Source organism: Setaria italica, chromosome VI (genome assembly GCF_000263155.2).
Source record: "Setaria italica strain Yugu1 chromosome VI, Setaria_italica_v2.0, whole genome shotgun sequence".
Lineage (NCBI taxonomy): Eukaryota > Viridiplantae > Streptophyta > Magnoliopsida > Poales > Poaceae > Setaria > Setaria italica.
In genome coordinates this window covers 2,695,573-2,722,861 of record NC_028455.1, presented here as the reverse complement: position 1 = coordinate 2,722,861, position 27,289 = coordinate 2,695,573, and the positions used below count along the sequence as shown (strand labels likewise).

At 42.2% G+C, this 27,289-nt stretch overlaps 3 protein-coding genes across 4 annotated transcripts in view; 1 reads left to right on the top strand and 2 right to left on the bottom strand.

Annotated features, from left to right (window-relative positions):
- LOC101778296 (lactoylglutathione lyase) overlaps positions 1–243 on the bottom strand; it is a 3,707-nt gene extending 3,464 nt beyond the window's left edge. The window contains exon 1 of the mRNA XM_004972605.3: positions 87–243. The gene's annotated coding sequence lies outside the window, so the exon portion shown is untranslated. The remainder of the gene's footprint in view (positions 1–86) is intronic.
- Positions 244–1,244: 1,001 nt separating this feature from the next.
- LOC101777619 (lactoylglutathione lyase) lies at positions 1,245–4,578 on the bottom strand. 2 transcript variants are annotated; one of them, XM_004972603.3, is made up of 9 exons: positions 4,421–4,578; positions 3,571–3,691; positions 3,364–3,488; positions 3,160–3,224; positions 2,869–3,081; positions 2,706–2,753; positions 2,469–2,576; positions 2,237–2,389; positions 1,245–1,556 (listed from the first exon to the last, which is right to left on the bottom strand). In XM_004972603.3, the coding sequence occupies exons 2-9, from the start codon at positions 3,687–3,689 to the stop codon at positions 1,515–1,517; spliced, it is 873 nt and encodes a 290-aa protein (XP_004972660.1). In that variant the 5' UTR covers positions 3,690–3,691; positions 4,421–4,578; the 3' UTR covers positions 1,245–1,514. The 2 variants fall into 2 exon arrangements, with proteins under 2 accessions (XP_004972660.1, XP_004972661.1); XM_004972604.3 differs by lacking the exon at positions 2,706–2,753.
- Positions 4,579–7,946: 3,368 nt separating this feature from the next.
- On the top strand, positions 7,947–13,206 carry LOC101777205 (pentatricopeptide repeat-containing protein At3g59040). The gene is made up of 8 exons (XM_004972602.3): positions 7,947–7,973; positions 8,333–8,526; positions 9,708–10,023; positions 10,159–10,449; positions 11,207–11,455; positions 11,580–11,704; positions 12,240–12,338; positions 12,422–13,206. Exons 1-8 carry the CDS (start codon positions 7,947–7,949, stop codon positions 13,092–13,094), a joined length of 1,974 nt encoding a protein of 657 aa, XP_004972659.2. The 3' UTR covers positions 13,095–13,206.
- The last annotated feature ends 14,083 nt before the right edge of the window (positions 13,207–27,289 follow it).

Sequence of the window (27,289 nt, the reverse complement as noted above, 5' to 3'; positions counted from 1 at the left end):
CCTGATCCGAACTCCAGAACCGTGGAATCATGAGCAGCGCGAGGGGTCAGAGGAGAGGAGATGATGGGTTTGAGATGGATGCTCACCTTGGATTGGATTCAGACCGGTCCCGAGTCGATTCGACCAAGGAGCACGCACAGGCGCAGCAGCGAGCTCTCAACCTAACCAATTGTCTTGGCTTCTTCCACTTTGCGAGGAGATGAGTGGAGACTGAAGGCGCCGCACCTATATACAGGCTCCAGTCCACATGAGGAGTGCAGAGTGTGCAGCGTGCGAGAAGCTTCTCCAGGCTTTTTAATGTTTCTTTTTTTCTCTGCGAGACTGCGACTCACTTTTAAAATTGCGGGAGAATAATTTTAATATTAGAAAGGTCAGGTGCTTTTCCTAAGGAACGTGAATGGATGATTCTTTTCCCTTTACTCCCTCCGTTCCAAATTATAAGTCCTTCCAACTTTCTTGAAGAGTCAAACCATTTTATGTTTGACCAAAATTATAGGGAAAATCACACAAGTTTGTGACACCGAATAGATATACTATGAAAATATATTTAATGAAGAAACTAATGGTACCTATTTGATATCATGAATGTTAGCATTTTATTGTATAAATTTGATCAAACTTGATATGCTTTGACTCTCTAAGAAAATTGGAATGACTTATAATTTGGAACGGAGGGAGTACTTACTTAATGATGAATAGTGTTTCTTTCTTCCAGAATAAATGGAGTAGTTATTGTAACAAAATAAATTATCACCCAAAAAAATTACATTTCCATAAATATTTAAGCACTGTTTTGTACTCTCTCCGTTCTAAATTGTAGGTCATTTTGGCTATGTAATGTATGTCTCGTATTTATGAAAATATAATGTATGTCTCAGGTTTGCGGTTTGCAATATAGATCTGTGCAGACAAAAAATATCAAAGACATCAAATTAGCCAGCTTGTAGAGTCTCAAGCAACCGTACAATTAACCCCACCAAAACACGGTGGCGAAGTGAGCAGACAAAATACACTTCGTAGATAATCTATTTGGTGTTAATACACTTCGTAGATAATCTATTTGGTGTAATAAACATTGATGCTTTCTTTATAAATTTTATTCAAATTAAAGATGATTTGACTTAAATCAAAATTAGAATGACTTCTTTTTTTGCTAGAGAGAGTATGTATGAACAAGGGTGGGATCAGCAAAAGCGTATCGTAACGCCCATCAAAGCAAATTCACCACAAAACACACAAGCACGAAACCAGAACAGATCACAGTGAACCAAACACCATTCAACCAGGCGAACTGACCCATTCTAATAGACAGGTTGCTACAGGTAGCAATTGCATACTACTAACAGCATAACCACACAGCCAATCCCAAAGGAAGATCACTAGCAAAAGCACAGCTCTGCAGCAATTTTATTTTCGGTTCATCGGGGCAGGGACAAACTGAACCACCAACAGCCGTTTATTACATCATGGACAAGCACTACTACATCCTAGCATGCCACCTGGGCGTCCAGTCTTCACTGGAGTTCCTTGAGGAAGTCGGCGTGGTCAACCAGAACCTATAATGTCAAGGATAAAATGTCACGTTTTCTGGTCTACTACTTTCTTTCAAAAATAAGATTCAGAAACTAATACGGAACAAGTTGCTCATTCATTAAAAAAATAAAAAAGAAGGTAGGTCTCAATATTTGAACCAATTTGTGCGTGATCCAGATCCAATGATCTGAATAGCAGTAATATGATCATGAAACGCTTGAACATTAAACATTCCTTAAAACAATTGTTTATTGCTGCTTTCTATAGACAGATTTGAATGTTGGTTTCCTTACTAGTGGCGTTTCATTTGGTCAAAACTGCCCTTACTCAGTCATTCAGATTAAAATTATCTCTTACCTCTCAAGTGGTAAGAGGAGCACCATAAAAAATAATCAGATTGCATGTAAATTTTGATGAGATAATTACTACATTCATGGGATAGGTAAGGCATCAATTTCACATTAAGGTCCTACCGTTTCTGCCACATTTTGCCAAAGTTTTTTTCTTTATTAGTCTCCCAAGGTAGGATACTGTTTCACAAGTAACAGCTTGGATTCACATATGCATCAAATTTAAGCTTTGAAACTACAAGGTGTGCCTAGTTTCTGCCAAAAACTTATTGTCGATAAAGATTTGAAGAAAGCAGTAGGTCTTTCGATGGTTAACAGTATAGCATAGATATGATAGTTGATGGAAGGCATACCACTTTCCAGCCATCTGGGTCAACAAAAGAGGTGATCTTTGTGTTGATCACAGGTAGCGGCCCTGGCTGCCGCAAAATCTTGCCCCCCAGTTCTTTGGTCGCAAGATCAACAGCCTCGGCACTCTTGTACACATCATTGGTGCCAATAGCAACCTGCCCTTATATAAGGAGGATCATAGAAATGGCAAGACCTTATTAGATAAATACTGTGGATAAAAGATTTCAAACGTACCTGAGCATATGCATTGCCCTTGCTATATTCTGTGACACCATAGTTGTATATCAGTTCCAGAACAGTTGTCTTGTCCTCATCAGCATAGCCCAACTTTGCAATGGTATACTGTACAAGGCCAAATATATTCAGTCTAAAATTGAATGAATACCACATCTGAGGAAAAACATTGCATGACATTTCACTCATCACTATAGATCTAGCACCATTCTTTCAGCCCCTAATAGTTGAAGATACCTTATAATCGGGAACATCCTTCTTTTCTAGGAGCTTCATCCCAAGGGCCTGAATGACAACAAATAATGCACCATATACGAGCATGGGCAAGAGACATAAAGAAGAAAATATTTAGCATTTCTAACTTCTGGAATAGCCTACCTTACAACAGGAAAGGAAGTACCTTCTCATAGAACTTGATAGATCGCTCAAGGTCACCAACACGAAGCATGACTTGGCAAAGAGGCTCAGGTGTCTCAGCCCTCTGAATAAGCGCAAAACGGTAACCATCAGGGTCTTGTGCAAAGGCAATAACAGTGGATCCTCCCTTGACAGGACCAGGTTCACGAGTAATGTTGCCACCCTTGGATTTAATATTCTCAGCCAACTTGTACACCTGCATTTACATACATGGTATCATATAAGCACAATTCCGCAGCGCTGACAGTAGGCATTGCAGATTGACAATACTTACATCCTCATTAGCGATACCGAAATGCCCAAAGCCCTCTCCAATGTCATACTTGTCAACACCATAGTCTGTTGAATAAGAGTTGATCAGTTCATATGAAAAGAGAAGCATATCCATTGCTAAGTTTTCTTATCAGGTTGACACACATATTGTGCGAATATGAAGTACTGTGCCACAAACAAAAATTTGGCAGGTCAGTGAACATACTGTATGTCAATTCAAGTGCAAAGTTGGTGTCCTCTGGTCCAAACCCAAGGAAGGCGTTGGTGTACTTCTCATCAGGAACGTCTCTTTTCCTCAACAGCTTCATCCCAAAGCATTCCGTGTAGTACCTAGCATAATCACAAGTCGACATCAGAAGCGTGATACTAGCTCGAGAGCTTGAAACTGTTGCTTAAAAATACAGAAGCATACTTGATTGTGCGGTCCAGATCCCCGACACGGTAAACAGCGTGAAGCATCCTCTTGTTGTCCTGTTTGTTCCACTCAAGCACAGCCTCAGCTGATTTCACGGCTTCGCTCCCAGTTGCCATCCCTGGTACAGCAAGTCACACATTTGATAAGAACAAGAAGGGGAAAAGGTCTATAGAGCAAAACAAAGAACCAAGCACAAGGAATCCAGGCTCCAGATTATGACAGTTGTGTCATTTGTTCAGAATTGTGGCAGAAAATCGCAGTGCTTCGGAAGCTTATCAGTTCAGGAGCATCCAATTAGTCAGTGATTTTCTTTTTAAAAAACGTATATTTATCAGATATACTACTCTAGTCTCTGCTGTAAGCCTGCAAATCTCGGTCTCTCATTAAAAAGAAAATCAATGCTCACATGACACTATGACAGAACTCAACGTGGTACTGATACATCTTTTTTTCAGTCATCTTTCAACCGCAATCCCAAACCAAATCTAATATCTTCTCTCAGAAAGTCACTAACTAAGTTGGAGCTCAACCAAATCACATACACAGAGATCCAATGCTTCCCAGTCCCCCTCGTAGAACTCTGAGGACGCAACTACTCATCTACACCCCACTAGTCTCGTCGAGTTCCCTATCCAATTTCAGCATTTGGGAGAAGGCCAGAAGGGAGCACTGAAATGATCCCCCGGTGAAAAAGGAACAATCTTTAGAGTAAGAAACCCGATGGAATCAGGGAAAAGAAATGCAAAATCTACAGGGTCGCCTCTTCCGGTCTCCAGGAACCAAGGAATAGTGAGCACGCGAGGAGTTAGGGGAGAGGAAATGATGGGGCTTAGCGATGGATGCGCACCTTGGCTTGGATTCGGACCGGGCTCGACTCGATTCAATCAAGGAGCACGCACAGCCGCAGCAGTAAGCTCTCTCTAACCAGTAAGGCAGAACCAGTGTATTGGCTTTCTTCCTCCTTTCGAGGAGATGAGTGAAGGCGCTGCTCTATATACAGGCTACAGTCCACAGGAGACTTGCAGAGCGTTCTTCAATGTTCAGCACGTAGCTGTGAATACGGACGAAAAAACCCCACTGCCAGAGTGCCAGTCCCACTTTTACCATTACACACGTGTTTTCGTCAAAAAGAAAGAGGATTGCAGCTCACCCACCCTCCAACAGAACTGTGACCATAAGTGAGAATACATCTTTACATTTTATCTTAGGCAACGAAATCGAAAATGGAAAGCTCGAAAACAGGAGTGACTGTAATTGGAAAGTCAAAATGGAACCATGCTAGTTCGTCCATAAGTGATGCATAATGTATTACTACTGTTCTTTGGTATTTGTTTGATCCATTTTCAACAATGACCATACTTTGCAGGTTCGTTTATTGTAAACCTTATTATTGTTAATAAAACAGTGGCAATCCATTTAAAACATCCGCTAGTAAGAAATGGTTAATTTTATTTTACTTTTCTCTCTTCTGCCTTGACAGGATTCAGGATCTGAAAAATCGAGTCAGCACACTGTCAGGCTCTCTGATCCACTCACATGGAGACTATAAATTCTGGTTGCTAATGAAACATACGGGTCAGTGAAATCAAAGCACCGCGGGAGTTTTATAGGAGTTTTAGGATCATTAAATTTATTGCTACATCAATAATATCGCTAATTTGATAAGGTTATTATGAGGAGAGTTTTATCCGAAGAGGGAGGAATTTTATCCCCATGACACTTAATAGTATAGTTACAAATTTCTCAATTCTGGTAACTGTGCAATAAAACTGTGCACTAAATTAGCATGAGTTTATCCGTGACTCAGTACAAGAAAATCACCAGGTGATCATTATAGCCTAAGCACAGACTGGCGCATTTCAGTATTCAACAAATCAGTCGAATAGTGTCACAGGCTTTCATAGTTTCATATGCCAGGGATGGCAAGTAGTGAGGCCTGACTTAAGAAGAAAGGAGAAAAAAAGGGTCCTCAGAAGTCAGAAACTTATGGCCAAATTAAAAACTATAGCAGAGAGATGAATTCTTGTAAATATAAACGAGATGATCCTTTCAAGAAAATTATATATGTAATATGAAAGTAGGTAATAAAGGGAGTTTTGGATGCGGGATACTAAACTTTAGGAGGGGTCACGCTAATTAGGAGGACTAAACATGAGCTAATTATAAAACTAACTGCAAAACCCCTATACTAATTCGCGAGACGAATCTATTAAGCCTAATTAATCCATCATTAGCAAATAGTTACTGTAGCACCACATTATCAAATCATGGACTAATTAGACTTAATAGATTCGTCTCGCGAATTAGACTCCATCTGTGTAATTAGTTTTATAATTAGACTATATTTAATACTCCTAATTAGTATCAAACATCCGATGTGACAGGTAGCATGTATCCAAACAGCCCCAAAGGTTAAACATATTTTTGAACTAGGAACACTCCTGAATAAGTTCTGAGAGGAGTCCAGGTTCAATGAATCCGCTCAATGTCAAGGCCCTGCCTGCAGCCTGCTGTGCTGATCTTGTTCCCGCAGGCCTCACCTGCTGCTACTAGTGGTTGAGTGCTAATGATTGCGGCTACACGTCATTGTAGCAACTCAATGAAAACGTGGCACTTGGTAGGACCGCGTGCGGGATCTACTTTTGTGCTGATCCCACGTGTCAGTGATGCACTTCTCCTCGATAGGTCACTAGGCAGTCAATGTGATATGTGAGTAGGGGGAAACCACATGTGGTTGTAGTGGAGAAAGCCCTGCCACGCCGACTTTTTTATTTTTTAGTCCTTTTTTGAAAGATTCTCACAAATAGGCCCCTGGCGGAACCAATTCCAAAAATGGACCCTTAGCTGGCGCCAAGCTACAACGTCTCGGCGCCAGCCATCCTGACGCCAAGGTCTTTGCGCAGCTGCTGACGCGGATGCCGACGTGACGGGGGCTTGGCGCCAGCCATAATGGCGCCAAGCCTTGGTGCCATGAATCTTGGCGCCAAGCTTGGCGCCGTAGGTCTTGGCGCCGAGCTATCTACGCTGTACCTCTTCGCGTTTCGAACTAAATAAGTATAATTATTCCGAGGAGTGTGCAACGAACTAAGCTGTGGTTCAATTGGTTAGGAGGTGGGTTCCTTAGCCTGGAGACCCAAGTTCAAACCCCAATGTTGAACCTTTTTTCTACATTTTATTTTTTTAATTTGGAAGGCAGGGTAACCCGACATGTACAAACTTTATTATCCTAGGATACGAGATTTCGTAAAATAAAGTTGCACCACCTGTTCCCAGTTATTCTTCTGTGCATCTGCAGATTGTGCAGACAAATGAATCACTGTAATATAGCAAGTGGCAAGCAGGAAAAATATATTATTTGTGTATAACTTTGTGAGCATGTACCTTGGAACTTAAATGGACTAACAAAGTTTGGAGATTTACTTTTTTCACTCGCTTTGTCACTTGTATTCTCTGTATTCCCCGGTCCTGTCTGATTCAAAGCATCCTTCGAAGAGTGTCAGAGGAAAAAAAAATAAAATGTAGGAAAAAAGTTCAACACTGGGGTTTGAACTCGGGTCTCCAGGCTAAGGAACCCACCTCCTAACCAGTTGAACCACAGCTTAGTTTGTTGCACACTTCTAGAAATAATTATACTTCTTTAGTTCGAAACGCGAAGAGGTACGGAGTAGATAGCTCGGCGCCAAGATCTACGGCGCCAAGCTTGGCGCCAAGATCCATGGCGCCAAGGCTTGGCGCCAAGCCCCCGCCACGTCGGCATCCGCGTCAGCAGCTGCGCAAAGACCTTGGCGTCAGGATGGCTGGCGCCGAGACGTTGTAGCTTGGCGCCAGCGTGGATGGCGCCAAGCTAAGGGTCCATTTTTGGAATTGGTTCCGTCAGGGGCCTATTTGTGAGAATATTTCGCAAAAAGAGTTAAAAAACAAAAAAGTCGGCCCTGCCACGTTTGCGGGAAAAAAAATGTTCACGGGATTTTCTTTTGTGGGAAGTTAGATGTATACCAAACGAAACATGTCTAAAATATTAGCATACCAAACATGGTCGGGTGATAGATGCAAAAAGACCATCCGCATTTAGAATCGTCCATTATCTTTTACTAAGGATAACAAAATGGATGGGTATTAAAAACAGCTAAACTAGGCACCTGTTGCCCTATCATCAGGCGAAAGAAAAGCCCTTTCATTAAGTTTATTATTAGAAAAAATAGCCTATGTCAACCCATTATTACAGCCACTTATATAACCTTCCTACACATCGGGCTATATCTAACAAAGTTGTGCATCAATTTTTGGTAAAAAAATATATAACTAATTTCTACTGGATAGGGTGAAGAATTTTAGCTTAAATGTTAGTTTTTACATTATGGATCTAGGGTAGCATGCAACAGTTTAAAGATTATAAATTGGTGATTATGTCATTATGTGCAACAACAACTCTAAACATTGGTGGAACTCTAAAACGGCACAATAGATGATGCTCTTGTGACTAGTAGCTCCAAATATTAGTTACTTCAAAAGAAAAGCTACAAATATTAATGGGAAAAGTGTGAAATTAACCGTATAACCTTTTTTTAAAAAAAACCTATAACTTTTTTTAGAAAACACTCGACACCTGCAAACAGTGCTAGAAGCAGCATAGAGCAAAAACTGCCCGGCCCGCATTGCGTGAGCCTCGTGGGCCTAATCCCTAAACGGGCTGAAAGAGAGATGGACCCACCGCGCCGGCCCGTTCTTATCCTCTCTCTCTCTATCTCTCCCTGAAAAGATCCTTCCCTGTCATCCAAGCGCAAATGGGGAGAGACGGGGTTTAAGCGAGGAGGAAGGAGAGGTTCTCCGCAGCTCGCTCCCACTCCTCGCTGGAGCCGATAAGGCTGCCGCGCCCTCCCTCTCCTGTCCTGTTCCAATGGAAGCGGCGGTGATTGGGTCGCAGTCCCCGCTCTCCTTCCCCTCCAGCCTCTGGTGCGTACCGCCCCTTCCTTCCTTCCCCCACTTCTTTAGTCGCTCAGGTTCCTCCCAGCGATTTCCTGCCAAGAACCCCCGGGGGGCCGGTGCCGGTTCTTGAATACAATTGGCGCGGTGGTTTGCTACTCCATTCTGTAGTTCGCCGTGGGGAAACGAGGCTAGCCCTGGCTAGTTTAAGCTTCTCGCCAGTGTGTGTGCATACAGCCGGCGGGTAGGTAGTCATGGGGAAAGTGCAGAGCCAGCCAGAGTGGTCTCCAATTCGCGGCTGCCTGCGCGTTATTCGGCTGGTGGTGGATGGTATGCGCAGAGGGTGCGCGTGAATTGAATTTCACAGTGTCAAAATGTGATCTTGGACGGGGTTCGCGTTATTCGGCTGGTGGTGGATGGTACGCGCAGAGGGTGCGCGCGAATTGAATTTCACAGTGTCAAAATGTGATCTTGGACGGGGTTTCCCTTGATGGGCTACTTCCTTTTGCCTGCGTGATGAATGGTTATGAAGCATTTGGGCTGGTGTCGCTGTTAGGCCTAAAAGAGAGGAAATGTTGCTTTACGGCATTGTCAGTACAGCTTTCATCTAAAAGCTAAGTTTCTGTCATGCAATCTGTGTTTTGTGTGAAGGGGGGGGGGGGGGGGGATTATGTACTCTACTAGTTCTATGTTTGGATACATTTGATTATCTGCAGTAGTTATTGATCTTCTGTTCCCTTCAAGTGTGATGTTTGTCAATGTGAAAGTGCCGCTTGCTGTGTACATATCTGCTCATGTCATAGCAACCAGTAGGTCAAAGGATAGGGAATTGACTTCTCTTCCTCGTCCATCAATCATGCATGAGCTAAATTATCTGGAGTTTGGTGACCATGTGATTTGCAAAGGTCTTGCATCCAGGTTGCCATTTAACATGCTTAGGGAATTCTACTTCATTTCTTGTTCTTTTTTTTGTTTATATGTATTTGTATGTGCCTGTTAAAGTCATTTCTTGCTTGCTATTCAGTGTTCACAGTGAACTGTCAGTTTCATGTTATGTCTACTTCCGAATAAAAGGAAAACAGTTATTTTTCATGTAATTTCTGTGTAATCAATAAATTAGCATGCATTTGAATGTCTTACATTTTGCTTTTTCCTGTGAGAATGTTTCCCCCCTTGTTTAACTCTGTCTGGAACATGTTTGACTATTTCAGCAAAGCAAAAGTATCCTCTGGTTTAGCAATCTGCAATGTGAAGGTCAAGAATCGCAGGCTTGAGGTAGTTTGCCATGGGATGTTGGCAACCAGAAAGTTTATGCAAAGGAAAAGGAAAGAGGAAGTTTTCAAGGATGCTGCTGATGAGGCCGAGCAGAAGAATTGGAGGAGAATGATGAGGGAGATAGAGGAGAAAGGTTCAGCTGTGTCCATTCTGAAGACTCAGCGAAGCGGGAAAGAACCACTTCCAAGAGATGTTATTCTTGGGACTCTGGTGCGGTTCAAACAATTGAAAAAATGGAATATTGTCAGCGAGGTATATTCACTTGCACCAGATGATCCATGTAGAAACTGGCTTGGTCACTAAACAGCTTGACGCAACTCTTCGATATCAAAACAATCCACTTTCAGCATTCTAAACCATTTAATTTCTATACCCTTTTCTTTTCAGATTCTCGAATGGCTCAGAACACAGCATTGGTGGGACTTCACTGAGATGGACTTCTTGATGCTTGTGACAGCTTATGGAAAGCTGGGAGATTTTAGCAGGGCAGAAAGAGTCCTAAAGTACATGAACAAGAAAGGTTACCGGCCCAGCGTGATATCTCAGACTGGTCTAATGGAGGCCTATGGAAGAGGCAAGCAGTACCGTAAGGCTGAAGCAGTATTCCGTAGGATGCAGACATCAGGCCCTGAACCATCACCTGTGACATATCAAATCATTTTGAAATCTTTAGTTGAGGTCAGTATTTAGCCGTTGTATACTATCCATACACTATACTCTAATGATTTAGCCACTAAAAATGGATGAAAACTGGTCCAATATTTAATCGCTACCGTCAATTCCAATTAGAACAAGCCACACTGCTACTTTGATTCCGCTTTTTATACTATACATTTACAATATTCGCGATCCGGACGACCTTTCCACTGTAAATGTTTACAAGTTTGTGTGGGTCCTTTTTATAATAACAATGTTCGAACGGTCATCATGGAGTTGTGTTTAGCACCCCACATCTTTCCTAGCAAGCTCACCTTGGACGGGACATATAGGCTGCACAATTGAAATTTAAGCATACACGAATTAAAACCCCAAACCACCAAAATTGCACCTTAATAACATTAGATTATCAGGAATCGCCTCGCCGTGGAGCTCACCTAGCACCATTGGAGATACTAACCCTACCACCAACTCAAGAAATAAACCTAAACAGGGTTCCTCTTAGGTAGGGGGAGCTAAGGGAGGCACTCTTGCCACCTGATCTTCAAGCCATAGATGCATTCTCCTCCATCAAATACCTCCAGGTGTGAATCTGAAACAACAGAAGAGATTGGGATACTATTTAACTTGCAGTGTGGCATTTGCAACTACTAGTGACTTTTAGTAGGGTACTTGCAATTTTCCTGTCGTTAATCCCTTCAGAAAACTAGTTATGATGGTTCCTGATTCCCTGAACTCTACTTTTGTCCGTAACAAATTTATTGGTAATTGCTGGCAGGGTGACAAATATAAGGAAGCTGAAACTATATTTGAGGACCTTCTTAATGAAAAAAGAGCTTCTTTTAAGCCAGACCAGAAGATGTTTCATATGATGATCTACATGTACAGGAAATCTGGTGATTATGCCCAGGCTCGTAAGCTATTTGCACAGATGTCCGAGAGAGGAATTCCACTATCTACAGTCACTTTTAATAGTTTGATGTCATTTGAAACAGATTACAAGGAAGTTTCAAGTATTTATGATCAGGTACTTTCCCATTTAATTGCTCAATCAGAAAATCAGTGTTGAGTTGTGAATGTGCGATACTATGGAGTTAAGATATATAGGGTATATCAGTGTGCTCTTCCCTAATGAATGCCATACATTTTAGATGCAAAGAGCTGGGCTGAAACCAGATGTTGTGAGCTATTCCCTGCTCATCAAAGCTTATGGGAAAGCCAGGAGGGAAGAAGAAGCATTGGCGGTTTTTGAAGAGATGCTTGATGCTGGAGTCAGGTCCTTCTCTACCACTATTTTTCTTGTCTCAACACAGTTTGAGCTTTGATCATCGTGCTGGGCTACTTGAGAAATTGTGGACATAGTTTTGGTAGTGCAAGTACTGTAAGGGTATTCAGAGATCTTCCTCATTAAGGACTTCTAGCCCCGGTTAGTGAAAAACCTGAGAGACTTTTTAATGAGGTATAGAACCCAAAATGTCTGATCTAGTTAAAACTTTACCACTATTTTTTCTGGAAAATTGCTCTTACTAGTTTAATATATATTCAAGTCTTATGTACATTGAAGAGTTGACCCATGACCATGTATGATTGTCAGTGTTGATACTGTTCATTTTGAGCGGCATGGTTAAGCACGGCCATACTTTAAAATAAAAGGAAGACAAAGTGATGACTTCCTTTCATGAATTCAAGTCGATCTATCCCATGAATTAGCTGAAAACTATGCATTGGGTTAAACAAATGTTCAGTGGAGAATAGCTAGTTGAGATTGGAATGTTCTTGTGAGTAGTATTCTGAAGTATGCTATTTTGCAGGCCGACACGCAAATCATATAACATTTTGCTTGATGCATTTGCAATATCTGGATTGGTAGATGAGGCTAATACAGTTTTCAAGGCCATGAGAAGACATAGGTATGACCCACGTCACTGTATCTACCTTCCAGCAATAAATTGAACTGTTGATTTCTCACATTATACGCCATTTGCTGTTGCAGGGTTGAGCCTGATCTTTGCTCTTATACAACTATGGTCTTAGCTTATGTAAATGCTTCTGACATGAATGGAGCTGAGAAATTCTTTCGTAGAATTAAAGATGATGGTTTGAAGCCCAATGTTGTGGTTTATGGAACTCTGATGAAAGGCTATTCAAAGTTAAATAATGTTGAGAAAGTTATGCGGGTGTATGAGAGAATGAGGATCCAGGGTGTTGAACCCAACCAGACCATCTATACTACTATCATGGATGTACATGGCAGGAACTCAGATTTTGGAAATGCGGTCATTTGGTTCAAAGAAATGGAAGCTCGTGGATACCCACCAGACCAGAAAGCAAAAAATATCCTACTTTCCCTTGCCAAAACACCAGAAGAACAACAAGAAGCTAATGAATCAGTAGGTAATGGTGCAATTCAGCTGGAAGTGAAACCTGATAACGAAGAGGTGGATGGTGCTGGTGAGCATGAAATTACACAGAATGATTCTGGAAATCAGCATTTGTTAGATGACACACGTGCAAGAAACCATGTAAATGGTAGGATCAGGGCTGGTAATTATGCTTTTGATGAGGAGGATGACGATGACGACGATGATGATTATGAGGAAGAGGATGATGAAGAGTTTAATTTTGTTTCTTTGAAAGATAAGAGAGAACTAAATTTTGCAAGTTGATGTCATAAATCTTGGTGTATATTTTTTCCACAGAACTCATGATCACATGATGGCATTTCATATACAAAGGGACTAACTTGAAATGTTAATGGAGCTTGTCTCAAACCCTGAATGATTTTTCTGTCTAGCCTTGTCTTTCAAAGGAAATGAGGTAAGGTGGAAGGGCAACAATGGATCCCTGTGATGCTGATGGTTTATCAGGTAAGTTGTACCTGTATTTCTGATTGATTGCAGCTGCATCGGATACAGAACAAACAGCAATGACCCCAAACCAGTCAGTTCCACCTGCTATGTAAAAGTTGCAGCAGTTTATATTCTAACACTGCGGCAATTGAGTATACAAAAAACTTCTTGATTGTTCATGCTTATTTCTAAACTTATTATTGCTGCTTTGGTTGCACGTAATGAATCAGTGATTGATTATGTATGTGCTTTTGATACATAGAATTGGATGCCGTTTAGGAATATGACTTTATACTAGAACTTTGAAAGATGAGATAAACATAAACACATCCACTGCTATACATCAAGGACCAATTTGTGCCAGCAGAAAGCAAAGAATCTTTCTGAATTGGATGTTGACAGTAATGACTATGTCCATCCTTGATGTGTTAGTGTCAGTAACTGTTACACTGGACATCTGAAGTTTCGTTTATTCTTGTCATATCTCATCACATGGGAGAAAAATTTCCAACCTTTTACGCCTGCTTCTCTATTTCTTTTCCGATCATTTCATTTGTTGAGAATGCAGCATTTTATTTAGGAGTAGGACACATCAATGTTATTTGGATGCGGTATGAAACTTATGTGTGACTTGGGTCAGCCTGCATATCTGATTCTTTGCCATAACTGATATAAAGGAATTTTCAATAGTCCTTACAATTTGTCAAAATTGAATTTTTCTTGGCTTCTGGCAAACCATAGGAGGTTGGGTGGATTTTCTAAAGCACAACATTTTTTTTTGTTGGCAATTCAAGTGCACCAATGAACATAAAGTAGAATGTTTCATACTTTGAGCAAGTCAAATCTAACTAAAACAAACTAGTCATCATTGACTCATTTTAAAGTTTTAGGTGAGCATTCTTTTGTTTTTCCCCCCTTTTGGTTGCCCTTGAGAAATCACAGGTTTGGTTACCTCTAGGTAAATCCCTTTTTCTTTAACAGAGGACTTGCTGTCACTGCCTGTTAATCTGTTACAATATACAGGGCATAGGTCTTTGGCAGACTAGCTTCCTTATAGCACTTATTCATAAAACGGAATTATGGCTGTCGGTTATTCCACACGTCTGCACTGCATGGTGACCCAATATTACCATCATGATATAGTGATATGTTCTAGATTTTGCTCTACTGTTCATGAAATTGAGATACACTGTTGTGAAAACTATTCACTGCGTATTTCGTACGGCGATTCTGTTAGTCATGGTGAAAAGGAAATATCAGGATCTAAAGAAGAAATTATATGCTGACACAATGGAATTTTCTGCTGCCCAATCTGGAGCTCATTCCCGATTTCCCTTTTCGTCACCAATGGAAATGAACTTCTAGGATGAAATCTATTAATGCGGTTTGGTCATAACTCAATTTCTTTTTTCATCTGCTAATTCGTCATGCATTCCTGTTTAAACACTCTACTGATGCTCCATGTTCTCCATCCCTGTGCTTATCATGAGCAAATTTCCCGCGGACCCGAGAAAAGGTCCACCACTCCATTTCTGTTGAGCTCTCCTCTCTGATCCTCAGGTAACCTTCTGGATCTCATGCTAGATCTTGCTGATCTGCCTGACAGCAACACCCAGTATTTGGCTCCCAATGCTTCCAGATCAAAATCTTGCTTCTCCTGCATCTACCAGTCATTGGCACAGAAAAGCCGGTGCTGTAGCTGTACCAACTCACTGAGGTCATGGTGACCCAATATTACCATCCTGTACGAACTATTCAAATTTTAGCCATATGTCAGTTTGAAATTTGGTTTGAATACCCAAACATGGCACATGCAGAGTCATCTCGAGAAGTTGTTTTACATCTTTTTTTGTTATTTGTGTTCAGGAAAGAAAAAAAACTTCTTGTTGTGTTTTTATTAGCATGTATCATAATCGAAGAGTTGCCTTTGGACCACAGCCGCCGGGTGTCTTGCTGTCGAGCTCGTGTTGGCCTCGCGGCGACTGGCAGGCGACTGATGCCGGCCGGTTGGTGCTCGCTGGCGCAATGAATGGCGGCACGTCGCTGCCGCCCGTGCTGTTGGCGATTTGGCATTCAGAGCGTCGATCGCCCGGCGACCCGTCGCTGTACCATCTATCTGAGGCCAAATGGCTTCTTCTTCTCTTCTTCTTCTTTTATTGTTTTTTTTTCTTGGTGTGATTCTTGCGCGCCATCAAGCAAACATTTACCCAAAAGGTTCGAGATTAGCAGTGTGACTGTGGTAGCTTGTGATTTTTGTTCTGTGGCGGCTTGCGCTGTTTTTTCAATGAAATTCCTGCATTCCGAACACGATGACCTGACACACAATGACACGACAGAATGAAATTCCTATGTTCCAAACAAGACCCGTAGATATTCTATGGCGCCAACGGATCGGTGATTGGCCAGGCCAGATCATAGAGAGAGAGATCACCTCGCAATCTGTCATGATCCGGCACATTCATTGCCAAAAGGCGCAAGAAAACAATGGCCTCCCGTCGCCGCGCGGCTGCCCTCGCCGCCATGGCATTGGCAGCCACCCCTCCTCCCTGTGCACTTCCGTGTATGCCTCTACCTCATCGAAACTTAAAGCTCAAAAAAATCAAGACAAGTGCAGGAGGTCGGCCCCTGGGCCATTAACTAGTTCGGTATGCGTCACTTTTGTACATGCCCATGATCATATTGCTCTGTCATATCGAGGGTCAAATTTTCCTTCCAATACATATTTCAATTAGTGCAAGCAGGTTTTGTGCATGAGATGGCTCTAAATTTCGAGGAAATTGGTTTGAATACTTGGAGGATGTTTTGTCTCAGCTAGTTATGTACTCATCCACTTTGGACAGGAAAATGCTAGTTTGCTAAGAATACTGAACATACAGTATTTCATGCATGTTTTTTTTAAAAAAAAGAAGGAATATTGTGATATGCAAACATGGAAAGGGGTCTTGAACATTCCTTTTATGAAAAATAATCATCAAAGCACCATTTCTGCAAATTTGAGGAAAGGTTCCCGTAGATTTTTTTAAAAAAATGAGTAAAGTATATCTATACTTCCGAAAATAATACTCGCTCGTACTGGATAGGTCTCAAATATTAATGGGACAGTGTATATGTATTGTTGCTTAAGAGCTCCTCGATTCTAATATTATTGAAAACCAGTGTTTTTTTTGCTGGAAAATGTTAGATCATTCATGTTCTCTTTTGAAATATTTCTTTGTTTCTTGAAAGGGACACTACAAAGGTGTGGTTCCATCTTTTCCTCGTTCTTACACCTGCACGGTTACAAAATATCAGCGTGCACGGTTACAATGGTATGCGTGATATGATTACATAACCACTGAATTTTCTGTTTGTCATGCATGTATGGCCGTCTTCTGATTGATGGTCATTTTCTGCTTTCAGCATTCGCTTTCAACTCATTCATTCTCCGAAAAAAACCGCCTTTAGAAATTAGTGTCCTCTTTCCTCTCGTAAGGACCACGTCGATGTTCATGTGCAGTGACTTGCAAAATGTCCATGGAGCATCGGCTATATAAACCCCCAAATGACAACCTCTTGGGGGCCAGGCATCAACACAAGCAAACAATAAGCAATAGCCTAGCCTGATGCCCCCTGAACACATTCTTTCTGTTCTTCAACCTCCAGACAACCTCTTGGGAGCCAGCAGGCGCCAACAGAAGCAACACTAAGCAATAGCCAAATGCCCCCTTGAACACACACCCTTTCTATTCTTCAACCCTCCTCTCTCAGCTCTCCCTACATTCTTAGGCTTATAGGCCATCTCTCATCACCATAGCATACATGGACCAATTCGTCGGCCGAATCACAATGGAGGTTGCGCCATCGAAGCTGCCATCGATCATCAGGCGTGCTAGGCTCCCAAAGATCCTTGACACAATCATGGAGGATGAAAGGGAAGCCTTGGAATCACCAAGGGCACCTTCTCACAACGCAATCCGCACCAAGGAGGTCATCGACACCCCGATGTACTGTGCTGACAAGCTGGCCTTCCTTGCCCCCATGGTGAAAACAGAGTGCTTGAAGATCAAAGCCTAAGTTTGTTAGGAGAGAGATGAGGCTTGGAGCTGGATAGTCTTGCTCTCCCTTTTTAGTCTGAGCATATGGCATCCTTTTCGTTTTACCTTTAGTGGGCACTATTTTCTCTATGTAGCACGATGGGAGAGAGTTGCTCATGTTGGGTTACTAGTGCTGTGACCTCAAATAAAATGTTGATCACTTTGTTGTTGTTGAAGCTACGAATAAGGTGATTTTTTGTTTCTACCCTTCAGTGTGAAGAGGAGACAAAAAACAATGAATCGAAACCTGAAACTTTTTTGGAAAAATTAGCAGCTTTATTATGTTTTTAAATACCGCTTGGATATTTCCTGAACTTCATCAGTGAAGGCAAAAGATCCTTACATGAATTGTTCATCAGATCACTGTATGCGAATGTTTAATTTTGAGCATGGACTGATAATAATTAATCCAAAATCAAATTTTATTTGGCTCCGTCTGTCAACGATAGAAGTTTGAAAGCTATTTAGCTAGCGAGAGGAAAGATACTAGTAGTCAGAGATTTTTCGCACGGGGCTTCGTGCAATGCTCTAGTGATACTGCATCATCCCAAACCTAAAACTGCTAGCTGGAACTGAAATAACTAATTCATTTTTTAGCAAATTTCTTACAGCCCACAATCGTCCAATTAGCATCCTTGGAAATTTCCTAAGCTTCATCTGTGAAAGGAAAATATTTTTCTAACATGAATGCTCACTGAATATGGTTAACTTTGAGCATGGACAGATTATATCAACGCAAGTCTAATTTCATCTGTGTTCATCTGCCAACCATTGAAGTTCATGTTGGGGCACAAGTGTCCTGTACTCGTGACCTTGAATAAAATTGGTATCTTAGTTGTTGCTGAAGCTACTAATAATAAGGTGGTTTTTGGTTTGTACCTTTGAACGAGAAGAGAAGATCAAAAACAGTGAACCGAATCCAAAACTTATTTGGAAAATTTAGGAGTCCCATACAGTATACTGTATTGTTGTTTAGGTATAATTCCACTGAAGTATTTTCTAATAAGCGTCGTCGGTGAAAGGAAAGTTTTTTTTTCTTGCATGAACTGTTCACCAGCTCACTCCACATAAGTGGTTAACTTTTTTTTTTTCAAATTCGTCAGTTAACTAAAGTTCAAAAGCTCTTAGTTGATGCGGAAAACCGACATTTATACGAAGTTGTGCTTTCAATTCATCTGAAGCTCAAAATTGCTGAGTTGAAACGATTAATTCACGTTAACAAATTTCTTAGATACCTAAAGCACATTTGTCAGGTCTCTTTTAAGTGATGATGGCGGTGTAACACCTTACACCTATATGCAGTTTTAACATCTTCACATCCCGTGGATGTATAAGAGGGCGAGAGTTGTACTTCGGTTACTTAAAATAAGAAGACTGCAGTGGGCTGTTAAAAAAAAAAGGTTGCAGTGCACTGGATAGGTTGGGATCAGAACATGCTGGATTTTGTTTCTTCTCCAATGAGGCTGAAAAGGGCCCATGGGCCTCTTCCATGTCAAGGCACACAACCTTTTGGGTTTCTAGGTATGTTAGCAGTAAAATTGGGTACTTCCAAGGCTGAATCCCAGTGTGTATAACAGCTTTGGGAGTGTTTGGATACAAGGTACTAAACTTTAGGAGGGGTCACATCGGATGTTCGGACGCTAATTAGGAGGACTAAACATAAGCTAATTATAAAACTAACTGCGGAACCCCTATACTAATTCTCGAGACGAATCTATTAAGTCTAATTAATCCATCATTAGCAAATGGTTACTGTAGCACCACATTATCAAATTATGGACTAATTAGGCTTAATAGATTCGTCTCGCAAATTAGACTCCATCTGTGTAATTAGTTTCGTAATTAGATTATATTTAATACTTCTAATCAGTATTTAAACATCCGATGTGACATGTCATAAATTTTATGACCTCGTGTCCAAACACGTCCTAAAGCATCCAGAGATTCTGCATATGCAAACCCATCCAAGAGAAATTTCTTACAGAATAAGAATCTATAGTTCCTGCTCCCACATGAACTGATAAATGGGGGTAGGTTCATGTGATTCAGTGTTTGTGCAGGCGTCATGATTTCTCCATCCCTGCAAGCTTCCTGACAGGCATCTCCATGTCTCTACAATAGCATAATGGTTGCAGGCTAAGGGTTGCAGCTAGGGATTAGCTTTTTGTTTGCTCTTGGTCTTGGAAGGAGACACTTGGCACCAACTGTTAGGCGCATCAGAATGGAGTAGCTGGTTGGTATCACTATCTCAGACAGTCTAGTTGTTTTTATGTGCAAACAGTAACCTTTGCCAATATGAGCATGTCTATCAGGTCAGCGCGTTTCTTTTGGCCGACAAATGTTGCCCTTTCCTTTCTCAAAACCCTGAAACAATTGAATAAATGTTGTGGCTACCCTTTTTGCTGGTAATACCCATGTTCAGAAAAGAAACAAAAGCATGACTAGTCTTTCTGATGCCTTTGGCTCTCCCAAGACAGATACGAGTCATGAGGGCATCAATTGCTAACTGGCTCTGAATCTGAAATGGGCACCAACCATTCACTGTTAAATTTTACTGCTAACTCGATGTCTGCAGGTGCAAAAAGTGTTTGAAGCAACATCTTGTACAGATGTACCTTCTCAATATTTGGCATCACCAAACTCCAAACATGCAAAAACAAGCGCTTAGCAAACAGATTTGAAGTGCCTAAAATTTGTAGGCCTCGAGTGTAGAGCACGGCTGCTCTTGTGGGCAGTATCTACAAGGCCTAAGGCCCAGGAGGCACATGATCATGTCCTTGACGTGCCATGATCGCCCATCCCGTCCTCCTTCAGAGCAAAGCAATCCAGGATGGCAGAACGGACACGTCATGGACACATTCCCAGTCTCTTGAATCTTAATGTGCCGGTAACAACCAGTGCCTGCCCAAATAGGGCAAGGCAGCTGGCCAGCAGCCATGGAGAATTGCCATGAAATGTACTTCTGAAGCTTTCCAAACAAGCATTTGCCAATTTGTATTTCTTAACCGAGGATCCAGTAAAAGCCAGGTTACTGGTAATATCCTGCATTTATCTATAAGTTTTCTCCTGGAATTCTTGAATCAAAATTTGAATTTGGGAATGTAAGTAAAATTTGAATTTGGGAATGTAAGTAAGTTTCGCCGAAAACTCTGTTCCAAATATCAACCCAAAGTCCTACTACGAAAATGGTCGTTGAAGGTGCAAGTATTTCCTGTTGTGGTTCAGCAAAGACCGTACATCCATGAGAGTTGAGAGGTGGTTTGGCAGGATATGGGTCATCATGAATTGCAACTATGCTGATCCAGAAGAAAAGTTTTTTTTGTGTGCTTATGCAGAGTGCATGCCTTTTGACATTTTTTGGGACACTACTATTTCCTAATGCAAAAGGACTTGGTACAAAGCTTTTTGTTACTTACTCCTATATAGGAGTAGTAGTAGACTGGTACTGTCTTGTTCGTGCTCAAGCTTTAGGAGTTATAATAGCATAATTAGGGAAGCTGCTAGAACACCGAAAGTGTTGCATTTTTTTCAACAAACCGACCATAGTATTATTGCTACTTCCCTTCCTTTTACCATACCTCTACATTGATGGAGTTGCTTATGTTTTTTTTGGTGGGAGCTTCTTTTTGTACCTCTTTCAGGTTCCGCAAAGGACTTTTTTCGAAACTGAGTTTGAAACGAAGATCTAGTGATCGAGGTGCGCGTACCATTTCCATAGAAAGAAAAGTACATTTCATAACTCAACTGCTACATTTCAGAAGTGCAACTTTATTTCATCTCTAAGATTGTCAGCTAACGCGTGTCAACTACCAACAAAATTGTAGCAAATACTAGTCATCATACCTAGAGTCACTCTGGTGTGAATTTTGGTAACATACCTTGTTTGACCGTTTGGGCCAACTCTAGCATGTTAGACACTAAAAAGAATAGATTGTGAGGAGGGGGAAAAAGGGTAATCGGAGAAAAGAAAATGAAGCTAGGCTCTCCCTACTTCCTTCTAAGCCTCGCATAATTCGAATTTCTCCGACATTTCATGTTTCCAAAAAGTCTATGAATTGCAGTACTTTTTTCAAAGTATCATGTATATCAGGATGTGCTCTCTGTGATATATTTCAGTTCCATTTATTGAATCCCTTAGGGTGCATTTGGATGTAGATATTGAGCTGTTGGAATTGAATTGGGTGCTAATACCAAATCAGTCTAGTATTGGTATCGGGTTGCAATACCAAATCTTTTATTTGGATGCAGATGAAATTGCTAGTTCGAATTTCAAGAGGTGACAAATCCAATTCATGTTTGGATGCATATGTCCTAGAATTGAGAAATGACTGCTCCTCTTCAAATTAAAAAAAACTACCGCATCTTCTCTCCACGGCGCTCCATCCTCGATGCGGGCACGAAAGCCCCCACCATTGCCTGGACCGACCTGGAGGCGGAGCTCTACCCCCGTCAAATGCGGGCTGGAGCTTGGCTGCCGTTGCTCACCCGGGCTGGAGTGTCGACCAGGCATCGCCGGAGAAGGCCGTGCCGCCCGCATTCAAGGCGGAGCTCGCACGTGCCAACCTTGCCTCGCTGGAGAAGATGATGGGGATCTTGCCGGAGAAGAAGACGGGGCGGCGTAGCTTGCTGACAGAGGGAGCTAGGGGAAGAGCGGCGCTTCTCGAGCAAATTAAGGAAGGGAGGCTAGAGGGGCCGCGCGTAGAAGGGGAGGGGCGAGGTAGCTTTCTGGTGGCGGGAGCCAGGGGGGGTGCAGCTCGTGCCGACACGAGCGGAGGTGCGAGAGCTGAGAGAGATAGAGACGCGGAGATGGGAGAGAACGATTCCATCCAATACAGAGGGGGTTGGCTCGATATCGTGGACGGGGTGAGACTGCGTTGAATGCCTGTTGGTATTGAGGTTCATTTTCAATTCCAAATTATAGAGCATCCAAACAGTTGGTATTCGGAGCTATCAATACCAATTCCGAATTCTGAGGCTCAATATCTACATCCAAACGCTACCTTACGGGTTTCCTTCTAAGCCTCACGTAATTTTAATTTCTCCGACATTTTGTGTTTCCAAAAAGTCTATAAATTGCAGTATTTTTTTTTCAGGGTATATGTATAACAGGTATACGCTCTCCGATATATTTCAGTCCCATTTCTTGGATTTCTTACAGCCTTATTTGAATATACGCCTACCAAACCTTTTTCCATTTAAAAAATATACGCAGAAACTAGCAAGACTGAAAACAGGTTCGTGATCTGGAAGTTTTAGATCAACATGAGGACGGGAAGCACGCATTCAAAGCGATCACGGTTCACGACCGACACGATGAACCCAGCGAGATTGCAAACGGGAGGTAGCCGGGGCCCACACGTCAGGGCCCCTATGGGCTGCTGCCTGCTGTCACCGCCAAGTGCCGATCCCGCAACTCCCCCTTGCGAAACCTGTGACCACATCACATGCAGCGCTGAGCGCTGGCTGCCGTGCGGAAACCCCCCCAGAAAAAAAAAAGCGAAGAGAAAAAAAAAGGAAAAGGAAAAGCGAAAGGGCGCGAAGAGAATATGGCGGGAGAGAGGGAGAGACGCTGCTCCCGCCTCCCGCGCGCGGGGGCGGGCGGGCGGGCGGGCGGGCTCGGGAGAGAGGAAAAGTCTATTTCCACGTCCGCGCGCGCTTACACGCTTGGCACCCCGCCTTGCTTCCCCGGCGAGGCAGGGCCCGGGCCCACCGAGGTGCCGTGGGGTGGGTCCGTTTCTTGGTCGCTTTTGCGGCAAGGCCTGCCGTCTCGCAGCTGGCGTCGCGCTGGGCCCCTCGTCCGTCTCGGTTTCTTTCTTTATTCGAAAGCGAAAATCAGGGTGTTTGGATATTGATACCGATTATTATACTAATTATAAAATTAATTGTATATAGGTTGCGGAGAATTTGCGAGATAAATCTATTAAGTCTAATTAATTCATAATTAGCATGTATTTGATGTACACCACATATTCAAATCATGAACTAAGCTTAATAGATTCGTCGCGCGAATTAATCTTCATTTATGCAATTGGTGTTGTCATGATAGGGATTAAACTAACATAATCTTAACTCTGTAACACCAAAAGATCACGACTTAAAACTTATTTTCTCTTCTTTTAACTTAGGTAATGTGAGCATGAAATGACTGCTGGGGGTGTTTGGATACGAGGTGTTAAACTTTAACAGTGTCACATCGGATGTTCGGATGCTAATTAGAAGAACTAAATATGAGCTAATTATAAAACTAATTGCAGAACCCTGTGCTAATTCGTGAGACGAATCTATTAAGCCTAATTAATCCATCATTAGCAAATGGTTACTGTAGCACCACATTGTCAAATCATGGACTAATTAGGCTTAATAGATTCGTCTCGCGAATTACACTCCATCTATGCAATTAGTTTTATAATTAGCCTATGTTTAATACTCTTAATTAGCATCCAAACATCCGATGTGACGGGTGTTAAACTTTAACACTTGGTTGACAAACAGGCCAGACTCAGACTACAACAAAAATGGCAGGGAACCCGCCCCGGCCATTCCCTTATCCACATCTCCATCACGCGCCGCGAAGGTGCCGCTCCGCCACACCGTGCGACGACGCCCTCCGCCCCCACCACGCGACGGCTCCTCCCTTCCCGAGCGACGCCCACCCGGCCCCTCCACCGGTAGCGCCCCTCGTCCCTGCGAGCCTCCGGCCTCCCTCAAGCCGGCGTGCCCTGGCGGCCAGGCCGGTGCCCCTGGACCGACTCCCTTCAGACCGACGTGGGCAGGCCATCGCTGGCGTCCGCAGACGCCCCGCGTGCCTTTAGCCAAGCTGAGGAAAATTGGTTGAGAACGTGGTGCTCGATCAGATTCTGCTGTATGTGCTCCTCCCAAATTTTTAACTGCAAGCAACACGGACGGAGGAAGGTACCAACTGCCTTTGATGTGCTCTTGTCTGGCCGATGGCAACATGAATGCATGATCCTGCGATGGGCAAGCGGAACAGCAAGACCCCGTGAGGTTTTCCTGCTGGGGCACAACCTGATGGCGTCGGATGAGCGCGTGCAAAATCAGAGGTAGAAGATGTACGGTTTGGGGTATTTTTGTCCGAGTTAACGGAGGTGCCGGCAAATTCTAATGGAATGGTAGTTTTAGTTAGGGTTTGCATCTTTTCATGGTATTTTACGTGGGCGAGCTCTTTCGGTGGTACAAAACTAATTTTCCCTGTTTGAAAAAAAATAAAACTCGCGCGAGATAAAGCGAGCGCCGTGGATGGGAAGTTGGGCGTGTTTTGCGTTTGGGTCCTCGGCGGAGTAGGATATTTTCAAATAAGCCCCTTGACTGTTTACTCCTTCTGTTCCGCAAAGTTTGTCCGTAGTAGGCCAAGCGCATAATTAAACGGTACGGTATAATCGTTTTTCTTCTTTCAAACATTTAATTTAAGATTATGACTTAAATATTGCAATAGTTACATTTGATATTCTCAACAGACAAATATCATGAAATATTCTCGCTAAGGGTATTTCATCAGATTCAGAGAATCCTACTTCTAGAATCTGGGTGGGATCCAAATGTACTGGATTTTAGCCTCAGATTTTGAAATCTAGAAGCTAGATTCTCAAAATCCCATAAGTTGAAGTTAGGTAGCTTTTGCTAGATTTCTATGGCCACGTGAGAGAGAAGATAGAATCTACGGATCCAAACAATCTTTTTAGCCTCTACTTAAAATCTAGATTTTGGAAACTATCCTAAAATCCAGCTTTTAAGAATCCAAAAGCTAATCCAAACAGGACTGAAGGGAGAACAAAGGAGTATGTCAGGATCCTATCTGAATTCTAGAATGTTACGAACGATGATTACTGTCCTTACCAATATTTTTTCGAAGTACCAAGCTTACATACGAGTACCCACACGCATCCAATGTGAATATATGTACGTACATCCTACTTTTCCATGTGGCATTGCGCTGGCCCCTTGTCCACCGCCTAAGCTAGGGTTTCTTTTGTGTTAGTTAAAATTAGCACAAGATATAGTGTGGTGGATGACAAGTTATGCATGTGTTGAAGTGAGTTCTTCGATGGAGTATATTATTTTTGAAGAAGTCCCTAAACTACTTGCTTGCTTCATTCTGTAATGTTTGCCTACAGTACACCATATGCAAAAAGACGCATGTACCCATAAGTTATAACGTAGTGAGTTATTTCGTTTAGTTGTTTCAACAATTCCCCTGATCAGCCACTCACCATGCCAACTCCAAGAAAATTTGAATAAACAATTATCTAAATGTGCCAAAACACCTTATATTTAAGGATAATTTTTGAATGTTAGAATAATTTTATTTTCCAGGATAGATGGAGTATTAATATTTTAAAATGACAAACTTTGTAAATTCTGGTAAACAATTAATCAAGTTACATACATGTTTAGTATAAAAAGTCACACTAGCAAACTCACTTTCTATACATATATATTTAGTATGGTATTGGTTTTTGTAACAATCAATAATAATAGTCAAACATTACCATTTAGGCTCTTTCGGATCCTAATACGCCCTAGATAAAAAAAATAAGGAAATGCTACTGTTTTATTTCAGTGTTTGTTAATACAAGACTATGCATACATACCCACAACAAAACGCATACACCCCCACGCTCATGCACGCACTAATGTCTCTCCAATTATACATCTACAACTAATTTACTAAAATAGCTAATTGTGTATAAATCATAGACATCGAGATTTAAAACCGGATAGTGGAGTCATTTCCTCACATATCCACCATCGCAAATAAGAGGTGGCTTTTACTACTACCATTTTGTGACCTAGTCTTTTTGTAAAATAAAAGGGAGTAATTTATTTGAAGTAAAACCATTCTTCTTATAGCAAACGTCATAATGAATGTTTCAAAATCAGTACAATAAATCCGGTGATATCCTTGCCAACTAAGCTAAGGAACATGAATCCATCCATACTTGGTGCGAAACAATAAGAAAATACAAACAACTAACACTAACATATTGGGATTCATACAAAGGATGGTTTAGTAGTATATATAACATTGAGGAGCATGTAAAATGCTGAATTGTTTCAAAGTCCAGAACTGCTTTTTTTGGGTCTAAAACCTTTTTCCATCTAGAAAATTTGATTTCTGTCAGAGTCATGTACTGAATTCTAATTTTTCAAGTTATTTGTGCAACAAATGCCTATAGAGAAGGAATAATGTGTAATCATTCATGAAGGCCAGAAACTAAAAGGCGGTAAGACCTCCGTTTAAAAATGAACCGAGCGAGGAACAAGGTGGTGAATTTGACCAGATAAAAATTTCGTAATACCTGACATGACGGACGGGTCTCCTCCGCAGTAAGTTACTGCAGAGAGACTCGATCACTGCCGTGTGGGTCTGATGGCCATCGGGCCCAGTTGGCAGTGGATCAGTCCTTCTGCAATAACCGCAGAGGATTTGCTTCCGACATGACCGGCTTGGCACCTTGGCAGTTTGCAACTTTGCACCAAAACCAGATAGGACAGTAGCACGTCACGAACCAGGTCTCACTGTTGCCGCAGAAAATTCCGAATCGTCCGGGTCGTTTCCGAAAAATGACACCACAAGGATCGCAGAAGCCGGCCCGCTCGTGAGACGCACACAATTCGTGCGGCCCAGACTCGCGCTAGAAACTCATCACCAAAAAAAACTCCCACGCGCACCCCACATACTCACCCCACCAGCGCTTCTACCCACTGCCACCTGGGCCCCACTACGCCCACATCACCCCTGCCCCACACGTCGCAGCCTCGCATGGCCCCATCCCAACCACCGCACAAACTTTCAGCGTCACCCCAGCCCGCGCCGAGCCTCAGATGCCCGCCATGTGGCGCGCTCCGGCATCCCCGCCCTCCGTGCCCCGCTGCCCGCGGTCACCCTAAACATTCTTCTCCCGTTCTGGAAAGCCAAGT

Bases quoted from the DNA above. Each gene is read 5' to 3' on its own strand.
- LOC101777205 (XM_004972602.3), top strand. From the start codon at position 7,947: ATGCAACAGTTTAAAGATTATAAATTG. The intron at 8,527-9,707 runs GTGCGTACCGCC...TGACTATTTCAG, and splicing joins TCCTTCCCCTCCAGCCTCTG to CAAAGCAAAAGTATCCTCTG. The intron at 11,705-12,239 runs GTCCTTCTCTAC...GCTATTTTGCAG, and splicing joins ATGCTTGATGCTGGAGTCAG to GCCGACACGCAAATCATATA.
- LOC101777619 (XM_004972603.3), bottom strand. From the start codon at position 3,689: ATGGCAACTGGGAGCGAAGCCGTGAAATCAGCTGAGGCTGTGCTTGAG. The intron at 3,225-3,363 runs GTATGTTCACTG...CTTATTCAACAG, and splicing joins TGCACTTGAATTGACATACA to ACTATGGTGTTGACAAGTAT. The intron at 3,082-3,159 runs GTAAGTATTGTC...ATGTAAATGCAG, and splicing joins TCGGTATCGCTAATGAGGAT to GTGTACAAGTTGGCTGAGAA.